The following is a 23,839-nucleotide window of genomic DNA, read 5'->3' on the forward strand; positions in this document are numbered from 1 at the left end:
AGGTGTTCTATCGGGTTGAGGTCAGGGCTGTGTGAAAGTCAGTCAAGTTCCTCCACCCCAAACTTGCTCATCCATGTCTTTATGGACCTTGCTTTGTGCACTGGTGTGCAGTCATGTTGGAACAGGAAGGGGCCATCCCCAAACTGTTCCTACAAAGTTTGGAAATTGCCCAAAATGTCTTGGTATGCTGATGCCTTAAGAGTTCCCTTCACTGGAAATAAGGGGCCAAGCCCAACCCCTGAAAAACAACCCCACACCATAGTCCCACCTCCACCAAATGATTTGGACCAGTGCACAAAGCAAGGTCCATAAAGACATGAATGAGCGAGTTTGGGGAGGAGGAATTTGACTGGCACTACACACAACCCTGACCCATTGAGGCATAAACTCCAAAGTAACATCCCCATGAATGGCAGGACCCAAGGTTTCCCAGCAGAATTTTTCCCAAAGCATCACACTACCTCTGCCGGCTTGCCCTCTTCCCATACTGCATCCTGGTGCCATATTTTCCCAGGTCCCAGGTAAGCGACGTACATGCACCCAGCCATCCACATGGTGTAAAAGAAAACGTGATTTATTAGACCAGGCCGCCTTCTTCAATTGCTCCATGGTCCAGTTCTGATGTTCATGTGCCCATTGTAGGCAACATTTTGTTTTGGCTGTGGACACACGGGTCAGCATGGGCCCCCTGACCAGTCTGCAGTTGCAAAGCCACATAAGCAACAAACTGCGATGCACTGTGTGTTTTGACACTTTTCTATTGGAACCAACTTTAACTTTTTCAGCAATTCGAGCTACAGTAGCTCTTCTGTTGGATTGAACGAAACGGACAGCCTTTGCTCCCCAGGTGCACGAATAAGCCTTGGCCGCCCATGACCCTGTTTCTAGTTTTCCTTCCTTGGACCACAGTTGGTTGGTCCTGACCACTGCAGACCAGGAACATCCCACAAGAATTGTAGTTTTGAAATTGTTTTGACCTATTACAATTTGGCCCTTAAGCTTGCCCATTGTTTTTTTTTGCTATCAACACATCAACTTTAGGAACAACATGTTCACTTGTTACCTAATATATCCCACCAACTTTAAGATGCAATTGTAACAAAACAATCAATGTTATTCACTTTACCCTTTCAGTGGTCATATTGTCATGGTTGAGCTGTGTGTGTGTGTGTGTGTGTATGTATATATATATATATATATATATATATATATATAGAGAGAGACAAAGCGTGTTCTGCTTTAATTATGAAGCTATTTATTCTGTGATTCTTCCTCTTTCTAATGAATTATGATGCCTTATTTTGCAGCCTGGCTGGGAGGAGAGAATACACATAGACGGCAGAACATTCTACATAGACCACAGTAAGTGTTCTCCCTCTTAACAGACTTCACCTGCAATGACAGGTATTAGCATTATGAAAACCATGTGATCTTACTCTTTATTCAGGAACTCAAGTGTTGATGTGCACAGACCGTGAAAATGCACAGTCCCTGCCCCCCTACGGTACTGTACATTCTGCACCACAGTGCTTGCGGTTTCCCCCTATTTGTGTTAGTGAAAGATTGTTGAAAGATTAACAACTTTTTTTGCATTTTCTTTTTGTTAATACAGTGTTGGTGGATACTGTATGTTTAGATGACTTGCCTCAGCGACCCTGCCTTGACATCCACCATTGCAAAGGGAAAATAAGTCCAGCAGCATTTTGTTATCAGAAGGCCAAACAGTATACTCGGAGCCATCTGGCTTAACCAATATGGCTGTGTAACTCATACCAACCAATTAGATGTTTGTGTTCACTTTTAAATATGTTTAGGTTATGTAACAGCAGATCATTGGTTGGTTGTGTATTACTTTACCTTAGCGCCTCTTGCCATCAACGTGCCAATTATTTTCAAGGGTTACTCCACCTTTTTAATAAATTTGTGTTTATTTCTTTAAATAAAACTGCACCCCAGCCCACATGTTGAGTTTTAAATTTAACAATAGCATTATAGCTACAGCTATAGATGTTCCACCTTTTTGTTTATCCAGTGAAAAAGTAAAACTGATATACAGTACGCAACCAATTTTCATTGTACTGAAGTCGAGTGACTGAAAGATGTATTCTGATTTGTTGCTGTATATCAACGTCTGGTAATAAAGTCTTGCCGCACGTAGGACATCCATGGATGTCCTCAGGTTTCAGTAGTTGTACCGGGATGATGCCTTCACCTACAAGAATTATTCCAGTATGGGATCTTTTCGGCTAGTGATTCCAGGTAAGGCAGAAGTGATCTGAGTGGCTAATTAGCCACTTCCCGCAGCTGCCACCGCCTTTCCCGGGCTCTACCGTCCTATCGCAGGGCGCCCGGGAGCGATACGACTAGCAGTGATGGCTGCCCTGTACAGTGAGAGAGGAACTGACATCATTCCTCTCTCTCTCTCTAAACCCGCAAAACTGGGGGCGATGAGTAGTTTGTCACTTCCGGTTCGGCCTCTTTGTTTACCTGCCTGCCTGTGGCCAGGAAATCAGTGTCTGATCGGCTGCATGGTAGGCTAGAGGAGAGATTTGGGGTCTAATAGACCCCAGATTTCCCATAAAGAGGACCTGTCATGGCCCATGCTGTCACTAGGGATGTTGTCCAGCCCTTGTGATAGCAATAAAGTGAATCCAAGGAAAACAAAAAATTTTTTTGTATAAAATAAAAAGTAAGAATTAAAAAAATTAAAGAGCCCCAGTCCCATCCTACTTACGAGCAAATGCAAACGCATACGTTACTCCCGCATACATATGTAAACAGTGATTGCACCACACATGAGGTATTGTCACGAATGTCAGAGTGAGAGCAATAATTCTACAACTAGACCTCCTGTGCAACTCTAAACTGGTAACCTGTAAAGGCGTTAAAAGCGTTGGCTATGGGGAATTTTAAGCACCGTAGTTTGCCGCCATTTCACAGGCAGATGCAATTTTAAAGCATAACATGTTCAGTATCTATTTACTCGGCATAACATCATCTTTTATATTTAAAAAGAAAAATTGGGCTAATTTTATTGTTTTGTTTTAATTCGTGAAAGTGTTTTCTTTTTTGCAAATAAATTGCGCTTGAAAAACCACTGTCCAAATACCGTCTGACATAAAAAATTCCAACACCCACCAAAATCCTTCTATAGGGCCTCTGCTAATATATATATATATATATATATATATATATATATATATATATATATATATATATATATATATATTGCTTGGTTGTTCTAAGTAATTTTCTAGCAACAGAAAGGTAGATTTTTACATGTCGGAGTGAAGTGTCAGAATTGGCCCCGATGGGAACTTCAGTAATCAAAGTTCTTTGAGGACAATAATAACCCAGCAAGAGGTTCTAACCCTTTTCCAATTCAAATTTTAAAGTAAAACTGGCATAATTATAATAAATTCCTGTTTAGTGTAAAATTTGGGGCTGGGGAGCTCACACCTATAATGGTGGGGGGCAAGCAAATGTTACCTTCCATGAAAACTGAATGTCAAAGTGATCTACAGATCTGCAGATGTAGCTAAAATGCTGAAGTTCAAAAGAGCATTTCTTGTTCCCTCACCCCCTGAACCTCCCCATTGGTTCTATAACGATATATATATATCTATATCTATAGCAACATAATGATGGGCAGCCTAACTGGCCAATAGGAAAGTTTAATAGGTGAGAGGATAGGGCCTAGCTTAAAGGGTTAGTTCATCTTTACCAAAAAACTGCCAATGCAGGTAAGGGTGCCTATAGATGTAGCTCTGAATAAAGTTTAAAAATTCCCTCGCTATAGGCCATCAACACACCTTTGGAAGCCTGGTCGAGAGTATGGCATCATCCCATCCTGCCCTGTTGCCAGGATGTTGCTAAGACACTCTTAGCTGATTCAGACCCCTCTCTCTCCCCGGTCGCAGTAGCTCTGTGCTCAAAGATGCTACAGCAGAGGAAATAGTGGCCCACACATGTGCGAGGGTTTGAGAGTTCACTCCTATGATGCTGAGGGTGAGCAGTAACTGCTGGGAGTGCCTTAGCAATATCCTAGCAACATTGCAGGATGGGATGATGGAGAAACCCTGTGATTTTTTTTCAGCCAGGCTTCGGAAGGTACATCTATAGCACGGACAATTTCCAACTGTAGTCAAAGATATACAGTTTGTTTTTATCTACAGTAGCCTCTTACCTGCATAGGCAGTTTTTGGTAAAGGTGAATTAACCCTTTCTCTATCTTTTGAGGTACTGATCATGTTGACATGCAAAGGCTCAGTTTGGACTGTCCCAGTTAGTGACAGGTTTACTTTAACTTGTAACATGCTGAAATTGTCCTATATGCTTTACAGTATGGCCAGGCCAAGGAGTAGGCAAAAGAAATGTCCGTCTTGAGCTCTTCAGCAGGGGAAGGGGTGCAAAAAGGGCAGGATCTACAACCTATACTGCTGAATTAGTTCACAGCTCATGGAGAGGGAGGGAGGCCTTTTCCTTGTCCCAACACTGCTTTACATGGTAGTGTAGTAGGGAACTGGAGAACTCTTTGGAAATCATGTAATCAAGCGCATAAAGTACAGACTTAATGCTTAATGATGTTGACCCCATCATCCCCAAGACCTGAGAACTGCACGGCCATAGTTCTGATCAGTTTATGTAGGGTATGCGTTACCAGCCATGTTCCTGTTAAAGTATACGTTTAGCCTAGTAAGGAATGTTTGATGCATCTAGTTGCCATGAAGATCAGGCTCTACAGTATCTGCCTACAGAATGCTTGCATCAACCCAACATTCCATTGCGTCCATTGTCTCTCAGCACTAAGCACAGGACCCTTTGAGTCTTTATAGGGATCATTATATTGTTATTAATTGGGTTCCCTTGTCTTAAAAAAATAAAAAAAAAAAACAGATTTGCCAAAAAGGTGGAGTGATCCTTTGATATAGCTTAAAACAAGATATAGCATAGCAAGGCCTCAGTAGTAAAATTGCTATTCTGACTTAATTTTCTGGTTGTGGCATGTTTTATTTGTCTCCACGCATTAATACACCTCCGGACTGTTTTCTTTATACACCCTGAAGTAACACTTTGTGTGTATGCACAGTAACCAGTATAAGTGAATTTAATACTTCCTGTTTGTGTATGTAAAAGTTAACATTACAGACAGTGGGAATTTAGGCAGCCATGCTGAATTTTCAGGACACTAGTGCTGTAATGCAGAGTAAACCTCAGCCATTGATGGCATGCTGAGACTGGAAGTGATGGGTTACGTTCATAGGAATGCATGCAACAAAAAAAATGCTGCGTTTGCTGGTTAATAATGAAAGAATGGATCAGATATTGCCCCGCTCATACAAATTCTGTCTCTGTTCTACCTGATGTTTGGGTTTAACTGTTGCAAAATTAAATCTTGAATCAAAGTGCACTACCCACTATTTATGTGCCTTTACTTGCAATATTTAAATTTATTGACAGGGTCTCTCTTTTTTTATTTTTTTTTATTTTAGGGGTTGCAGTAGTGGGTCTGTGTAATGGATAATCGTGGGATGGGTGAATACAGTTATTTAGTGAACCTCTCCTTTGCTTAGTCCAAGCAATATAAGGTTCTTCAAGCAACCTACCTTATTCCTATAAGTCATGTGTCAAACACAAGACCCTCGGGCCGAATCAGGCCTGCCAGGCCATTTTCCTCGCACCCAGAGCTTTTTTTTCAGCTGGAGTGTGGGGAAACGGATGTCCACGACCTCCGGCTCTCGCCCTCCACTCCCCTCTCTAACCACTGTCACTTGTAAACAGGGAAGCCTTCTATGCTTACAAGGACAGCTTTCCTCTCAATGGCTCTCACAGATCCCTGTCTGCCCTGCACTCATGGGCGGGGACAAGGGAGGTGAAGTGTGTGATGGGGCATCACGAGGTAAGCTGCACAGATGCTGCTCAATGATCTCCTTGCAAGTGAGTGAAAGGCGGAGCCTCCTATATTGCCAGGAGGTACTAGAGCCGGGACAGGTAGTTGAGATGAGAGGAAGCTTTTGGGTGGTTGTATATGGAACGGCACTCTGTACATATAGCACCCTTGAACCCTGCACTCGGTACGTAGCGCACCCCTAAACTCTGTACTTGGTGCATTGGGCACCCTTGAAACTACACTCTGTACATAGCGCACCCCTGAACTCTGCAAATTATGCACTCCTGGTATTTATTGCCCCTTTAAGATCCTCCCACTGTTTGGCCACATCCACCACTCAATGTAGTTTGGCAGGGGGTATGGTTCAGTTCCTGCACCTATTTTCTGATCAAAAAAGCCCTGGATACATTTATATAGTCTTACAGATACAACTGGCCCTTTGAGGACATCCATAATGCTGATGTGGCCCTCCGATGAAATTCAGTTTGAGACCCCTGCTACAAGTCTTTATACTGTATACCTGCTGCCATGGGAGACATTGTGGAGTAGTTAAGGAACAGTTTGGTGTGATAGACTCAAACTAAGGACCTAATCCTATATAATGATTGTTTCAGTAGAAGAGTCATATCTTTCAGAAATAAATGGGCAATTTGGTTTATCAAAGATTGTTTTAATGGAAAAAGAACAACTTGTCCCAGTGTAATTTTTGGTGGAATTTCACCAGCTCTATCTTTACTTTTATGTGTCAAATTATCTTTTCTGACTAAAGGATCAATGCAACGATTGAATTTATATTTGATCAATGGTATATAGTTTACGTGTATGACTAGCCTTAATAGTGCTGGCTGCTGCTTTAAATACCTAAGCCTCATTGTACCTGCAGGCTACGTAATGCAGCTCATAACAGCCTTGGGATAAAAGCAGTGGATAAAACCAAAAGCAGAACTATACTTTAGTAAAAAAAAATGTATAATTTTTGCTGCTTTTGAGGCTGATGAAAAAAAATCCTATTGTAATACTCACTGCGCAACAGTTCTGGGCTCCCTGCAGGTAGAAGTGATGGCACAAGGCTGTGGCTGGGGGAGGGATACCTATGCAGGCTGCTACTGCTTGGCTGCCCAGTGGGGGAGTTTGGGTGTGCTCTATAATAAATATATATAGATATACACACACTTTATATATTGTGCTCTATAGTTTATATATTACATACATTGGACTATTGCATATGCATTATTAAAATGTATTAGCACATTTGAATCTACGTATATTTTTTTTTTCGGTTTCAGAGGTGAACTTTTTTAAAAATATGTGGAATTTGACATTACTATGAAAAATGAGTCATGAACCATCTGTATTTCTTTTAGATCAAGCCTAATTAAGACACTATGGTCAACTTCTTTCTTTTTATCTGCTTATTTATTGCAGTCAAACCTTTATTTTGCTAACCATTCTCCACCGACTAGTAGTGTAGCAAACAGCAATACAGTATGGCTTGGTTTTGTGCATACCAGGTTTTGGAATTGTGTTTGAAGAAGTTCGTCCTATCTATCCATCTATGCCGGGGTTGATTTACTAAATCTGGAGAGTGCCCCTGTGCACGGCAGCCAATCAGCCTGTTCAATTAAGCTTTGACAAAAAGAACCTGGAAGCTGATTGGTTTCTGTGCAGAGCTGCACCAGATTTTGCACTCTCCATTATTAGTAAATCTCCCCCTTTAACTTGCTGCAGTTCCTGAATGTTAAGCAATCTAAAAGGTAAAAATGTACCCTTTAATTGCAGATACTAAAATAACCCAATGGGAAGACCCTCGACTACAGAATCCAGCCATCACCGGGCCAGTAAGTTAAAGCAAAACCCAGCTGATTGTTTTTTTTTTTGTGAAATGGATAGACAGAGATGTACTTTATGTACATAATTACATGTGTAAAAGGTTTATTAAGGATAATATGTTTTTTGCTTCTATGGATTAATTGTAGCAAACCTGGCAAAGTCATGGATTATTAAGAGAGGACTTTTCAGAATTCGGCTTTCACCTTTAAAAACAAGCCAGCATCTAAAGCTTTGATATTTCCTTTTAAAGACAAAATATAAATTCATAGTTCAGATTTGTACATTGAGGGCAGCACTGGAGTAAGAGTAATAAAACCGACATAACGTTACCTTAACATGTAGGGGTTCTATTTCTAGGTCACATGGCCCTAAACACACCATTAGGATACGTGACCCTTAGCAGCTCTTCATAATTATTTAACGCAAACCTTCATTTTAGTACGTAGCTCCACTTAAGAAAACAATTCTGATATTTGTTTTGTATAGACACTATACAGTATCTCTGGCATACAGTACCCCCAAATCCTACTGTTCCTGGTAGCTCCTCCCAATGTTTCAGGCAGCGTTTTAGGTTTCTTACGCTTTCAGAACTTTAGTTTATTTGGCGTTCCAACGAAATAAAAAAAATCTAGTTGGTGATTCAACGTCAGCACCAAGCCGAAGCTACAATGTAATTTTTTAGTGTGCTGACGCTTTACGTAGCAATGTTAATAGAGTTCTCCACTTTAATAATATACATCTTAGGGCACATACTGAGCATGACTTTGTTTTAATGGAACAATTATTTTCTCTTCCTCTTCTAGGCTGTCCCTTACTCCAGAGAATTCAAGCAGAAATATGATTATTTCAGGAAAAAACTGAAGAAACCAGTAAGTATTTTAAACCCAATTTCAAAGGTAATTGCCATGGTACCTTTGGGCTGTTATTTGCAGAGCAGGGTTATGTGGGTCTCAAAGCAACTCCCTTATCACCAGTAACTTTGTTTTGTTGTAACATTTTACCACTTGCAACCAGCCCATTGTAAAAATATGTAATTTGTTTGATGTTAAATACTGGGGTTATAATGATTCGCCCCCCCCCCATACCCCCCCCCCCCCCCGTTCCCGCCGCTTCCTGTTTGGTCCCGGGCTTACCTGACCCATCGGTGAAGCCCGGAAGCAATCCAATGCTGGCAGTAGCTGGTTATTATTATTATTATACAGGATTTATATAGTGCCAACAGATTGCACAGCGCTTTACAACATGAGGGCAGACATTACAGTTACAATACAAATCAATACAGGAGGGATCAGAGGGCCCTGCTCGTTAGAGCTTACAATCTAGAAGGGATGGTCAAGTGGAAACAAAAAGGTAATAACTGTGGGGGATGAGCTGATGGAAAAAATTAAAATACAGTTGATAGGTGTGGGTAGGATAGGCTTCTCTGAAGAGAAGGGTTTTCAGGGATTGTCTAAAAGCTAATAAAGTAGGAGATAAGGGTATGGAGAAGAGTAAGACCAAGAGGGCCACCACTCATCTCTATGCCCTTGGAGGACCTTCTGGTTCCCAGGCCATAGTAAATAATTTTTTTTTTTTTTTTTTAAAGGAAAAGTTAAAAAAAAAAAAAATTATTTTTTGCTTTTAAAGATAAATGAGAGATTTGGGTTTTTTTACCCCAGATCTCTCAATAAAGAGTACCTGTCATCCTTATTAATATTACAAGGTATGTTTACATTCCCTTTAATAGGAATAAAAGTGATTACAAAATAAATAAATAAAGGGACAGTGTAAAAATAAAAAGTAAAATAAATAAGAAAATAAAAATGTTTGAAGCGCTCCCATCCCGACATGCTCGTGTGCACAAGTGAACGTATATGGAAGTCACACAATCTTATGTAAACAGTGTTCAAACCACACATGTGACATGTGTTATTGCGAGAGCAATAATTCAAGCACTAGGCCTCCTTTGTAACTCATAACAGGTAACCTATGAAAAAAATGTAACCAGTTGCCTATGGAGATTTTTAGTGATTGTAAAGGCAGAAGGTTTTTTTTATCTTTATGTATTCTATGCATTAAAATAAAAAGCCTTCTGTGTGCAGCAGCCCCCCAGATTTATTTGAGCCTCATCTCTATCCAGCGATGTCCACAAGTGCCTTGGCCGTCCAGGACTCTTCCCTCCTGATTGGCTGAGACACGGCAGCTGCACCGTTGGCTCCCGCTGCTGTCAATCAAATGCAATTAGCTAATCAGGAGAGAGAGGGGGTGGGGCCGAACCACAGCTTGGTGTCTGAATGGATATACTGAGCTGCAGCTCGGCTCGGGAGCCCCCATAGAAAGCTGCTTGCTGTGGGGGCACTCGACAGGAAGAAGGGACCAGGAGCTCCAGCCAGAGACCCAAAAAGAGGAGGATCGGGGCTGCCCTGTTCAAAACCACTTCACAGAGCCGGTAAGTCTAACATGATTTTTGTTTTAATAGGAAAAAAAATGAGACTTTACAATCACTTTAAGTACCGTATGCCAGGATCCGAGGGGTTAACAGGGAGCGGTGAGACAGTTTAGTCAACTTAAAATACTTTATTCAGCAAAAACAACAGAGAAATTGTCAGTCTTTTTCTTCATAGGCAGTTCAAAACAGCAAAACAACTCTTCTTAGCTGTATAAGACAGTCCAGTTTAAACAATGCTCAGCGTCCCAGCCACAGCATATAACAGTACAGTCCCAATTCAGGAAAGCTCACCCAGCAAGATCAAGTCATAGGCAACAGGGATCCTTCCAGCTTCAAGCTCCTCTCAGCTCTGATAGCTCCAGAGCCATTCCCTTCAGCCTGTCTGACCAGGTGCCTAATAAGCAGGCCTGAAAGGGAAGTACTTGCCCTGTTTTATTAACGCTGCCCAGGCTGACTCTACACACGTAGTTTGACGCCATTCCACGAGAGTGCGCAATTTTAAAACATGACATGTTAGATATCTATTTACTCAGTGTTTATTCATTAAAGTGTATTTTTTCCATAAAAATTGCGTTGGAAGGACTACTGCGCAAATACTGTGTGGCATAAAATATCGTCATCATCGCCATTTAATGTTTGGGGGTTCCAAGTAATTTTTTTAGCACAAAATACTGATTTAAACGTTCAAACAAAAAGTTCCAGAAAAAGGCCTAGTCTTCAAGCGACAAAACTTTACTAGATAAAATGTAGTTTGGGCCTGTGTCAAGTCTTTTGTTCGGATCAGAACTACTTCTCCCTATGATGTTAATATACAATACATATGTAAAGCACTGCATAAATTGATGGCACTATATAAGACCTGTAATAATAATATTCAAGTCTTTAGGAATGCAGCTTGAAGATGGAAGCTAGCTTCAGGTCAAATGCTCTTTCAATGAATTCTAAATTATCTCAAAAGCATATTAAACTGATGTAAAAGTCAAGTAGCATTTGCCCTTTGACACAAGCCCAAAGTCCTTGAACACAGGCCCAATTATTGCCATTTTATCATCTTTTTTTCTTTTGTTTTTCCATCTGAAGGGCGTTTCAAGAGATCAGTTCATCTAGGAAACCTGGTTGGTTGATAACCATATATTTCTGGATAGATTGGTTTTGGTTACTCCAAAAAACATTTTTATCCCTGTAAGAACCCCAGAATATTGCCCCAGGAAATGTTTTAAGATCGGGTCAAAATCTTTGTTGTTAGCACAAAGAACCCATGTCTGGTAGTGTTCAGCATAAGGGTTCCAGAGCCAAGACTTGGTGTTCAATCACTAATAGTGTACCCTACAGGAAAGCATCCCTCAGTACCTTAACACTTAAGCTGGCCATACACTAGTAGAATTTCATTCAAAATGTTATATTTTAAGAACATCTGTTCAATTTTCTATTCATGTTTGGGGTCAGATCGACAAGAAAAATTGAAGGCGTGGGATAGCAATTTTTTTCGAACAGGAAAGTCAAGCGGGAAAATCAGTTTGTTCTAAAGTCGATTGTTACTAAACCCACAACAGTAAAGACTATATATGCAGTAAAGCATGCCTGTTGTACTCACTGTAGAACCTAATGAGTTAGAGTGTTAATAAACCCAGGAGCCTGCATTCACTATATCTGGTCTCCCACAGTACACAGAACATGGAAATGCAATTATTTTAGTAAATATAAACTGCTAAACATCTTTTTTCATCTGTAGTATATAGCAGTCTTGTGACTTCTATCAGTGTCTGGTTAAAGCTTGTAGAATGAGTTTTCATTCTCCTCTGATCGTCCCATGATGCTGTATGGCCCCTGACCCTCTGTCTGGACAGTGCTGTTTGGCCCCCCACAAGAAAAAACTCTCCAGCAATACACACCAAACAGAGCATGTGCACAGTGCCTCCAAGGCTCTGTACTATCAGGAGGTGGATTGGGGACAGTAAAATGGGAGGGTCAGAGAAGACAGGATCAAACAGCCTTTTTGCGCAATGCGCAGGGTTAAAGCGTTACTGAACCCACAATAATAAAATCAGTCTGTATAATGCATGCTTGTTATTCTCACTGTGGAACCTAAAGGGTTAATCCTCTGCATTGTGTAAAAAGGCTGCTTGATCCTTTATGCACACATCCTCCTCTTCTTCCACTGACTCCAGAACGCTGACGCCAGATAAGACAGAGCATTTGGAGTCAGGCTGCACATGCTCAGTTTGGTGTGTATTGCTAGAGAGGTTTTTTTTTTTTTTTCTTGGGAGAGTGCATGTGATCAGCACAGGGCCAATCAGCACAGTCCAGACAAAGGTCCTGGATCCTGATAGGACAGCTCGGTGCAGTGCAGGCATGTACTGGCCATTGGGACTACAGGGAGTTTCCCGGTGGGCCGATGGCTCAGTGGGCCGATTTCAGTGACAGCTCACCTCCTCTCCCTGGCTAGTTATGCAGCGCGCCTGAATACAGACATGATGCTCAGGAGTCAACACTGAGAAGCTCATCATACGATCTGGAACGAGGGCGGCCTCACTTTCCTGCCTAATCTTGTCCCATTGGGGGGGGGGAGGGCGCCAAACTGATTCTTTGCCCCAGGTGAAATAATGTCTAACTTCCCCACTGGTACTGCCTATAAGAGAAATAATGTAGAACGGCTAATGGCTAGTGGGGGGCTTGGGTGGCAAGCCGGCATGGGAGAGACCTGTCAAAGTGGGCCAGTCTGGATGAAGTCCAGGGCCAAATTTTGGTCCCAGTCCAGCCCTGGTGCAGTGTGAAAACTCCTACAAGCTTTATCAGCAACTGATAGAAGCCACAAGACTGCTATATACTCCTGATGAGAAAATGTATTTAGCAGTTTATATTTACTAAAACAGTTGCATTTCCATGTTCTGTGTACTGTGGGAGACCAGATATAGAGAATGCAGGCTCCTGGGTTTAGTAACACTTTAAGACCAGTCCTTAACACCCCCCCACCCACAAAAAGTTGAACCTGTTTGTTAATGCTCAACTCTACCCTCCTACCACTCTCTGTCCTAAAGTACCTCTTTAAAAATGATCCTCCCAACACTTATTGCCTAAAATTAGTCCAATACTGCTTTTATGTCGGTTGCAGGCTTCTTCTAGTCTTTGGCACCCAAGTGAGATCTTCTGTCATTTAACTGCTTGCCGACCGGCTCAGGCCTATATATAAGTCGGCAGAAGGGCACGTACAGGCATATTAACGTACCTGTACGTTGCCCTTTAAGAAGCGGCCTGCGTGCCCGCCGTGAGCTCCGTGAGTGTGTTCGCGGGTCCCGCGGACTTGATGTCTGCGGGGATACCCGCGATCGTTTCACGGAGAAGAAGAGTGGGGATATGCTGATGTAAACGAGCATTTCCCCGTTCTGCCTAGTGACAGGACTCTGATCACAGCTCCCTGTAATCGGGAGCAGTAATCAGTGTCATGTCACTCATAGCCCATCCCCCCCCCCCCCCCCGTTAGAATCATTCCCTAGGACACACTTAACCCCTATAGCGCCACCCAGTGGTTAACCCCTTCACTGCCAGTCACATTTACACAGTCATGCATTTTTATTCGCACTGGTCGCTGTATAGATGTGATAAATTTTGTCCCAAAATAGAGCCAAAAGTGTTCGATCTGTCCACTATAATGTCGCAGTCACAATAAAAATCGCTGATTGCCGCCATAACTAGTAAAAAAAAAAAAATTATTAATAAAAATGCCATAAAACTATCCCCTATTTTGTAGACGCTATAACTTTTGCACAATCCATCAATAAATGCTTATTGTGATTTTTTTTTTTTTTTTTTTACCAAAAATATGTAGAAGAATACGTATTGGCCTAAACTGAGGAAAATTTATATATATATATATATATATATATATATATATATATATATATATATATATATATATATATATACATATATATATATATATATATATATATATATATATATATATATATATATATATATATATACATATATATATATATAATATATATTTTTGGGGCTATTTATTATAGCAAAAAGTAAAAAATAATGAGTTTTTTTCAAATTTGTCACTATTTTTTTGTTTATAGCGCAAAAAATAAAAACCGCAAAGGTGATCAAATACCACCAAAAGAAAGCTCTATTTGTGGGGAAAAAAGGACGTCAATTTTGTTTGGGAGCCACGTCGCACGACCGCGCAATTGTCAGTTAAAGCGACGCAGTGCTCTGGTCTTTTGCCAGCCAAATGGTCCGGGGCTGAAGTGGTTAAATGGCTTGTAAGATTGTAATGCATGTTCTTATGGAATATCATGGATTGACGGACCCATGTAATCAAAAGATTGCTGTAAATGTGTTATTCCTTTTCAACGAAAGCACTTACCTACCCTAATAATCAAAATAAAGGGATTTTCACTTATGTCTGCTAATTAGGGAGCGCTGATTACTGATTATGCTTGTTCACCAGAAAACAATTTGCAACTTTATTCTAACAAGTGTTCTCAATTATTATCAAGGCCACTAATTATAAAACCAATTAATATTATTTGTTTGCTGTTGTAGATAGGAAAAACATAAATGAATGACTGCCTGTAAAATGTGCTTGCAGTAGAGTGGATAGGATAATTTAGATATGTTGTGTTGTTTTCAAATTGCGGTTACAGTGTCCTAGAAGGACCCCAACCAAAAAATACTTAAAGCGCGCCTAGACTTGTGTGTACGTTATAGAAACAATATATAGACTTGGGCCTCATCCAACAGAATACATACGTACGTCTACGAGATTTCCGCAGTGAACACCCCAGTACCCTACAATTACGGACTATATCGGCCACAGAGAGGAGACATGTTAAATAAATTAATTCAAATTTTTATTATAGAACAAGTTAAAGTTTGTAAAGTCTATTTTTTTTTTCCTCTAAAAATAACAAACATGTTATACTGACCTGCTCAATTGCAGCGGATTTGCACAGAGCAGCCCGAATCCTCCTCTTCTCGGGTCCCTCTTCTGTGCTCCTGGCCCCTCCCTCCTGTTCCGTGCCCCCACAGCAAGCAGCTTGTTATGGGGGCACCCGAGCCACAGCTCCCTGTGTCCATTTGGACACGGAGCCCCGACCTGGCCTCACCCCCTCTCTCTCCTAACTTTGACAACAGCTGGAGTCAATAGCGCCGCTGCTGTTTCTCAGCCAATCAGGAAGGAGAATCTCAGACGACTGAGACACTTGTGGACATCGCACCTCAGGTAAGTAGTAGGGGGGCTGCTGTACACAGAAGGCGTTTTATCTTAATGCATAGAATGTGTTGAGATAAAAAAACCTTCTGACTTTACAACCCCTTTAAAATGTTACAAAAAAGGTTAAAGTGCCCCAACAGGGGAAGATAGATTATCATACAAAAAATATATTATAAAAATTTATATATATCAATACAAATGAATAAAGTAAATACAATTCATACATACAGTGGTATCAAATGATGATGTCTGTGCAGTCTGTCTGTGCGGTCAACGTTTCGACAAACTTGGCTTCTTCAGGACCCAGACATGTGACAGATTTTAAGGTTACACAAAACAATATAATGTTAGTAACACATTTTGTATTTTTGCAATTTCTAACCATATGGTGCATCATATGCCCCTGCCAATATGGCCAAGGAATGGAAAATCCAGCCCAAACACCGGCGGGCGGGCATAGGAGCACTCAGGCCCAAGCAAACAACAGTGCTGATAGTACAAGACAGCAATCCTAGATGGAAAAATATATTACCGTATATCATCGTGGATCTAAGCTTCAAGCAGCTAAAAATATTGGATATAGGGCAGCGGGTATAACAATCATAAAGATGGGGGGGAGAGTCTGTAACACACTATGGTTAGTATTGGTTACTACCCTTATGAGATATTACTCTCAATTTATTTGATGACATCTGGTTGTTACTTATACATATATATATATATATCTTTGTCTTAAGATGTCAGACTGAGGTGTGCACTCTTCTCCTTCCCCATCTTTATGATTAAAATAATTAATTCATAATGATTTATATAAATCATTATGAATTAATTATTTATTTCAATATATTTTATTTTGCTGCACTACACTGATATATATATACAGATTTCTTTTGAGGTGTTGTGAAATCACTTGCAGTGGTTGGCAGGTCAGCATATACATTTATTCATTACATTTACTACTTTTAATTATTCATCATCCTTTGCGCTGATTGCTATACCTTTTCCTTATAAATCTTTATGATTGTTGTACTCGCTGCCCTATATCTGATATTTTTATCTGATTGAAGTAAGTTGATAGTGGCTGAGTCAGATCCTCTTTTTACCAGATATACACTACATAGCTTAGATCCAAAAGGATATGATATACTGTATTTTTCAACATAGGATTGCTCCTATGCCTGCCCCAGGCGTTTGGGCTGGATTGTCTATTCCTGGGCCATATTGGTAGGAGCATTTGATGCACCATATGGTTAGAATTTGCAAAAATACAAATGTGTTAATAACATTATATTGTTTTAGGTAACCTTAAAATGTGTCACGAGTCCTGAAGAAGCCAGGTTTGTGGAGAAATGTTGACTGCACAGATACCATCATTTGATACCACTGTATGGATTGTATTGTCTTTATTCATTTGTATTGATTTTATTACAGTATATATTTTTTGTATGATCATTTATCTTCCCCTGTTGGGGCACTTTAGCCTTTCTTGTAACATTTTAACTAGTTCTATAACAAAAATTCAATTTTCTTTATTCAACATGTCTCCTCTCTGTGGCTGATATAGTCCATCATTGTAGGGTACTGGGGTGTTCACTCAGGTAATCTCCTAAACTTATATTTGTGTGTACACTAATTTGGGTGAGATTCCTCACTGCATGTAACTGTATACTGTACACTCAAAAAGTACTACTGGGTCTAATGGCATATAACCATATACTGAGCGAATTGGCGTGGTAGACCTTTCCATACTACTGATATGCGATCGAGCCTTCATCCAATGTTGGCTTCTTCTTGAAACCTAAAGGTTGTTTTCTGCTAAAATTCGGTGCGTTTAGTGGTTTGTGTATTATGTGAACATTCTTAAAATGTATCTAAAGCCGAACCTTATTTGAATAATGTGTTAATAAAGCCTGAATAACCGCATTGAAACACCTAGTGTATCAAATAGGTTCTGCTTTTTAAGTGTCCTGTTAACAGACCCTAGTGTGTTCATGTGCCATCATCATAACAGAAAGTGATTCCCTCTCCAGGCCGATATACCAAACAGATTTGAAATGAAGCTTCACAGAAACAACATCTTTGAAGAATCGTACAGGCGGATCATGTCAGTGAAGAGGCCGGATGTCCTGAAGGCACGGTTGTGGATAGAGTTTGAATCCGAGAAAGGCTTGGATTATGGTGGCGTGGCCAGAGAATGGTTCTTCCTTTTGTCCAAAGAGATGTTTAATCCATATTATGGACTGTTTGAGTATTCTGCCACGTAAGTTTATTTTCTGCTTCATTATTGTTCTAAGGCTATGGATATGTGTATATAAATATTTGCCTTGCCTCCAATGTTGTGTTGCCTGCCCCAATTGCCATGGACCCCTCTTTTTGTTGCTGGAAATGTTCTTGGGTAAAGTTTGCCAAGGAGCCCGCTGACTAGTCAGAATGGCTTGTTCTCATGAATGATGCCATAGACGGATTTGAATCTCTGCTGGTTCAGCAGGAACCGGCCGAGATTCAAACCATGTATGGACAGGCTGAATGCACCAAGTTGATCAATCGATCAACTTTGGTACAACCAGCCTGCTGGATTTTTCTTGGCATTATCATTAGCAGCAGCTGTAGCCACTAGCAATGATGATTGTCTTCTCCCGGCGGAGACGGCTTCCCGCGCCGGGAGAATACAATGTCTCGGCATGAGGGATCCCCTGTCAGCATTGTGAGTTGATGAGGGAATCATGCAAATTTCTTTCCAGCAACCCGTGGTTGTATCAAAGAAATTTGCACTGTCTATGGCCAGCCCTAGGGTCGTTGGTTCACAACCAAGATTATGGTAGCCCACAGCTCTGATACTTAGGTTCCTGGGGGGCATGTCATAGGTCAACCAGTGCGAATATTTGCATGTGTTCAAACTCATTATGTCATTATGGAGCAGAGTTGTTATTGACTTTCACTGCAGTTTTGTGAGGTAAGGGATACTTTGTTGGGGGGCAAGACTTATATTTAGGCTTTTTAAATAAAGGTGAACTCTAGGCAGGTATTAAATACGCAAAAGAGGTAGCTCTGTACAGTCCCTGACAAAAGTCTTGTCGCTTCTCTATTTTGTAGAAACTCCTGCTATTAACCTGACTTTTAATTAATCAATTGGTATTAGAAATAGCTCATATGAAAAGCTAAAGCCCTCCCAAATTATGTTTAATGCACTGAAATAAATTGGTTTCACTGAAAAAAGATTTATCATTTAATCAAGACAGACAGGTCAAATTTTGGCAAGACAAAAGTTTTGTCGCCTATACAGAAATTGAACAACTTTACTGAAAATCCAAAAATATGTCAGCAAATTAAAAGTAGTGGTGCTGTGAGATCCAAATTTAATATCTTATATGACTTCCATGAGCTTGAAGGACAGCATCCATGCGGTTTGGCAAGGATTCATACAATTTATTGATGAAGTCATCAGGAATAGCAAAGAAAACAGTCTTGCATGCCTCCCAGAGTTCATCAATATTCCTTGGTTTCGTCTTCCATGCTTCATCTTTCATCCTACACCATATATGCTCAATGATGTTCATGTCTGGTGACTGGGCTGGCCAATCCTAGAGCATCTTGATCTTTTTGCCTTAAGGAACTTTGATGTGGAGATGGAAGTATGCGATGGAGCACCATCCTGCTGCAAAATTTGGCCTTTTTTATATATAGTTACATAGTTACATAGTTACATAGTAGGTGAGGTTGAAAAAAGACACAAGTCCATCAAGTCCAACCCATGTGTGCGATTATGTGTCAGTATTACATTACATATCCCTGTATATTGCGGTCATTCAGGTGATTATCTAATAGTTTCTTGAAGCTATCAATGCTCCCCGCTGAGACCACCGCTTGTGGAAGGGAATTCCACATCCTTGCCGCTCTTACAGTAAAGAACCCTCTACGTAGTTTAAGGTTAAACCTCTTTTCTTCTAATTGTAATGAGTGGCCACGAGTCTTATTAAACTCTCTTCTGCGAAAAAGTTTTATCCCTATTGTGGGGTCACCAGTACAGTATTTGTAAATTGAAATCATATCCCCTCTCAAGCGTCTCTTCTCCAGAGAGAATAAATTCAGTGCTCGCAACCTTTCCTCATAACTAAGATCCTCCAGACCCTTTATTAGCTTTGTTGCCCTTTTTTGTACTCGCTCCATTTCCAGTACGTCCCTCCTGAGGACTGGTGCCCAGAACTGGACAGCATACTCCAGGTGCGGGCGGACCAGAGTCTTGTAGAGGGGGAGAATTATCGTTTTATCTCTGCAGTTGATCCCCCTTTTAATGCATGCCAATATTCTGTTTGCTTTATTAGCAGCAGCTTGGCATTGCATGCCATTGCTGAGCCTATCATCCACTAGGACCCCCAGGTCCTTTTCCATCCTAGATTCCCCCAGAGGTTCTCCCCCCAGTGTATAGATTGCATTCATATTTTTGCCACCCAAATGCATTATTTTACATTTTTCTACATTGAACCTCATTTGCCATGTAGTCGCCCACCCCATTAATTTGTTCAGGTCTTTTTGCAAGATTTCCACATCCTGCGGAGAAGTTATTGCCCTGCTTAGCTTAGTATTGTCTGCAAATACAGAGATTGAACTGTTTATCCCATCCTCCAGGTCGTTTATGAACAAATTAAATAGGATTGGTCCCAGCACAGAACCCTGGGGAACCATGGTTATGGTTGGGAATATAAGAGGTAGCTAAGATTTCTTGGTATTTTAGACTATTGATGTTGCCTTCCACCCTGCAGATCCCTCGTACACCCCCATACTGGATGTAACCCCAGACCATGATTTTGCCTACACCAAACTTCACTGTTTTCTGGGTAAATCTCGGCTCCATGCGGGTTCCAGTAGGTCTGCAATATTTGCAGCGACTGTGGTGTAATTTAACAGAAGATTTATCTGAAAAATCCACCTTCTGCCACTTTTCCAGAGTCCATCCTTTTAGCAGGCTGTGGCCCTTGGCAAATGCCACACAGTTTTTCAATTGTCTTTTGTTTAGTGCTGGCTTATGGGCACTGATTCGACCACAGAGGCCATTTCGAGACAGAATCCGAAAACTGTTCTGGTTGACACAGGGACTTCAGGTGACCAGGTCTCGTGGAGCTCTGCTACAGTGGAAAATGGGCTGGCCTTGGATTTTCGAGCCAACAAACGGTCCTCTCGAGCAGTTGTCTTGCGGGGTCGGCCTGACCTGGCCTTGTCCAAAACGTCTCCAGTTTCTTCAAATCTTTTTTTTTAATCTTCTGAACTTGACGCTGAGACACATTGAAGGTGTCTGCCACATCAGCAGTGGATCTGGTCTTCAGCCTTTTGCTAATCAACACTTTAGTCTCCGGGTGAATCTTAGGCATCTTTGCAGAGGTCTAGTTACAGTTGAGAAGGTCTAGTGTACTGGTGTTCTTTTTATACACACCTGAGACCTAATTGATCCATTATTAGTCACAGGTGAAGCTCATATAACAAGGCGACAACACTTATGTCTTGGCAAAAATTGACTCAGTGGGCTTTACCAAGCTGTGAATATTAGAATACTTTTTGTCAGTTTCGTTTTGCACTGAAACATTATTACAAAAGCTGTTGGGATTAAAATGACCCATTTCTTGTAACAAAATCTTGATTAGAAAAATATTTTAGCGGCACTTCAGGTCAATTTGTACACAAGCGACAAGACTTTTGTCAGGGACTGTATTCATTACATGTATTTTTTAAATACAAGCTGTGTAAGTACTAGATTTTGATTTCTAACCAGCTTCTTGTAAGCTCCTATACAACTGAGCTCAAACTGGCAGAGGGAGTAGCAGAACGAGGAACCGATCAGCTGTGCTACAGTTTTCATGTTCTAATAGAGTCTTACTGATAGGAGGAGGGAGCAGATTGACAGATGAGTTCATCAGTCTGCTGCTTCTACTTTCACTGTTAACTCACAAACTAGGGGAACGGGAATCAAGGCCTGTAAGAGGTAATTGCAGCAGGGAAAAAAACAGGTCCCCTGCCATTGAAGGGAGTCTGTTACAGTTAAATCATGGCTGGATTGACATATGATCTGCTAAATGATGTTGATTCGGTCTACATGTCGGACATAAACCTTCTTATCTTTGTCACAGGGACAATTACACCCTCCAAATAAACCCAAACTCTGGTTTATGCAATGAAGATCATCTCTCATATTTCACATTCATCGGTCGAATTGCTGGCCTTGCAGTATTCCATGGGAAATTATTAGACGGTGAGTGGTATCCTTCTTTAATGAAGGCCCAGCTATAATCAGGACAGTAACCCATGTAACCAGCAGAGACCTGGTTCAGGAGTATCTAGCTGTACATATACAGTGCCTTGAAAAAGTATTCATACCCCTTGAAAGTTTTCACATTTTGTCATGTTACAACCAAAATCGTAAATGTATTTTATTGGGATTTTATGTGATAGACCAACACAAAGTGGCACATAATTGTGAAGTGGAAGGAAAATAATAAATGGTTTTCAAATGTTTTTACAAATAAATATGTGAAAAGTGTGGCGTGCTTTTGTATTCAGCCTCCCTCAGTCAATACTTTGTAGAACCACCTTTCGCTGCAATTACAGCTGCAAGTCTTTTTGGGGATGTCTCTACCAGCTTTGCACATCTAGAGAGTGAAATTTTGCCCATTCTTCTTTGCAAAATAACTCAAGCTCTGTCAGATTGGATGGAGAGCATCTGTGAACAGCAATTTTCAAGTCTTGCCACAGATTCTCATTTGGATTTAGGTCTGGACTTTGACTGGTCCATTCTAACACATGAATATGCTTTGATCTAAACCATTCCATTGTAGCTCTGGCTGTATGTTTAGGGTCGTTGTCCTGCTGGAAGGTGAAACCCCCCCCCCAGTCTCAAGTCTTTTGCAGACTCTAACAGGTTTTCTTCTAAGATTGCCCTGTATTTGGCTCCATTCATCTTCCCATCAACTCTGACCAGCTTCCCTGTCCCAGCTAAAGAAAAGTATCCCCACAACATGATGCTGCCACCACCATGTTTCACAGTGCAGATGGTATGTTCAGGGTGATATGCAGTGTTAGTTTTCCACCACACATAGTGTTTTGCTTTTAGTCCAGTTCAGGTTCAGTTTTGGTCTCATCTGACCAGAGGACCTTCTTCCACATGTTTGCTGTGTCCCCCACATGGCTTCTCGCAAACTGCAAACAGGATTTCTTCTGGCTTTCTTTCAACAATGACTTTCTTCTTGCCACTCTTCCATAAAGGCCAGATTTGTGGAGTGCACGACTAATGGTTGTCCTGTGGACAGATTTTCCCACCTGAGCTGTGGATCTCTGCAGTTTCTCCAGAGTTATCATGGACCTCTTGGCTGCTTCTCTGATTAATGCTCTCCTTGCCCGGCCTGTCAGTTTAGGTGGATGGCCATGTCTTGGTAGGTTTGCAGTTGTGCCATACTCTTTCCGTTTTCGGACGATGGATTGAACAGTACTCTGTGACCTGTTCAAAGCTTGGGATATTTTTTTATAACCTAACCCTGCTTTAAACTTCTCCACAACTTTATCCCTGACCTGTCTGGTGTGTTCCTTGGCCTTCATGATGCTGTTTGTTCACGAAGGTTCTCTAACAACCTCTGAGGGTTTCACAGAACAGCTGTATTTATACTGAGATTAAATTACACACAGGTGGACTCTATTTACTAATTAGGTGACTTCTGAAGGCAATTGGTTCCACTAGATTTTAGTTAGGGGTATCAGAGTAAAGGAGGCTGAATACAAATACACGCCACACTTTTCAGATATTTATTTGTAAAAGATTTTGAAAACCATTCATAATTTTCCTTCCACTTCACAATTATATGGCACTTTGTGTTGGTCTATCACATAAAATCCCAATACAATACATTTACGTTTTTTGGTTGTAACATGACAAAATATGGAAAATTTCGAGGGGCATGAATACTTTTTCAAGGCACTGTAGATTGTCTTTTTTGACAGGTAATATTTACTACATTTAATATTTACTATGTGCTGACCCCTTGTTCATTTATCTTTTTTCTTTTAAATGGCACCTTTATAGACTTTTTAGCTTTTGAAAATAAACACTGGCGCTTAAATCAAACCTCTCAGGTAGTAAATACTGGTCAAACTAGCTGAGCTGACTAGGAGCAACTGTACGATGCCCTGTAGAGCCTTTGGCTCTCAAGACAAGGATACATACTGGGTCCGGACATCTGTCCAAGTTGGCATATTAAAGCAAGCCCGCTGTCATTCTGCAGGCCAATAACTGAAGTTGGGCCATTGGACTGTTGAATTATGGAGATGGGATTTAGCCCCCATACAAGGTCTTGTTTGGTCTTGTTTCTGACTTTGACATAAGTTGTGTCTTAGTATGCACCCTATTCCTAGATTCTCTGCACAGGGATTTCATAAAAGTTTATACTATATTCTATGTACAGTACACATACATGCATTCTAGCACTAT

At 40.8% G+C, this 23,839-nt stretch overlaps 1 protein-coding gene across 22 annotated transcripts in view; it reads left to right on the forward strand.

The window, feature by feature from the left end:
• NEDD4L (NEDD4 like E3 ubiquitin protein ligase) overlaps positions 1 to 23,839 on the forward strand; it is a 578,915-nt gene that overhangs the window by 516,235 nt on the left and 38,841 nt on the right. For 18 of the 22 annotated variants that reach the window (XM_073620478.1, XM_073620514.1, XM_073620336.1 and 15 more), the window contains 6 exons: positions 1,308 to 1,362; positions 1,448 to 1,504; positions 7,670 to 7,728; positions 8,524 to 8,589; positions 17,403 to 17,632; positions 21,492 to 21,613. In XM_073620478.1, coding sequence (XP_073476579.1) covers positions 1,308 to 1,362; positions 1,448 to 1,504; positions 7,670 to 7,728; positions 8,524 to 8,589; positions 17,403 to 17,632; positions 21,492 to 21,613 — 589 coding nt within the window. The remainder of the gene's footprint in view (positions 1 to 1,307; positions 1,363 to 1,447; positions 1,505 to 7,669; positions 7,729 to 8,523; positions 8,590 to 17,402; positions 17,633 to 21,491; positions 21,614 to 23,839) is intronic. The other 4 variants (XM_073620530.1, XM_073620504.1, XM_073620347.1 and 1 more) reach the window with 1 other exon arrangement.

The sequence above is a fragment of the Aquarana catesbeiana genome, linkage group LG01, assembly GCF_042186555.1.
Source record: "Aquarana catesbeiana isolate 2022-GZ linkage group LG01, ASM4218655v1, whole genome shotgun sequence".
NCBI classification, from domain to species: domain Eukaryota; kingdom Metazoa; phylum Chordata; class Amphibia; order Anura; family Ranidae; genus Aquarana; species Aquarana catesbeiana.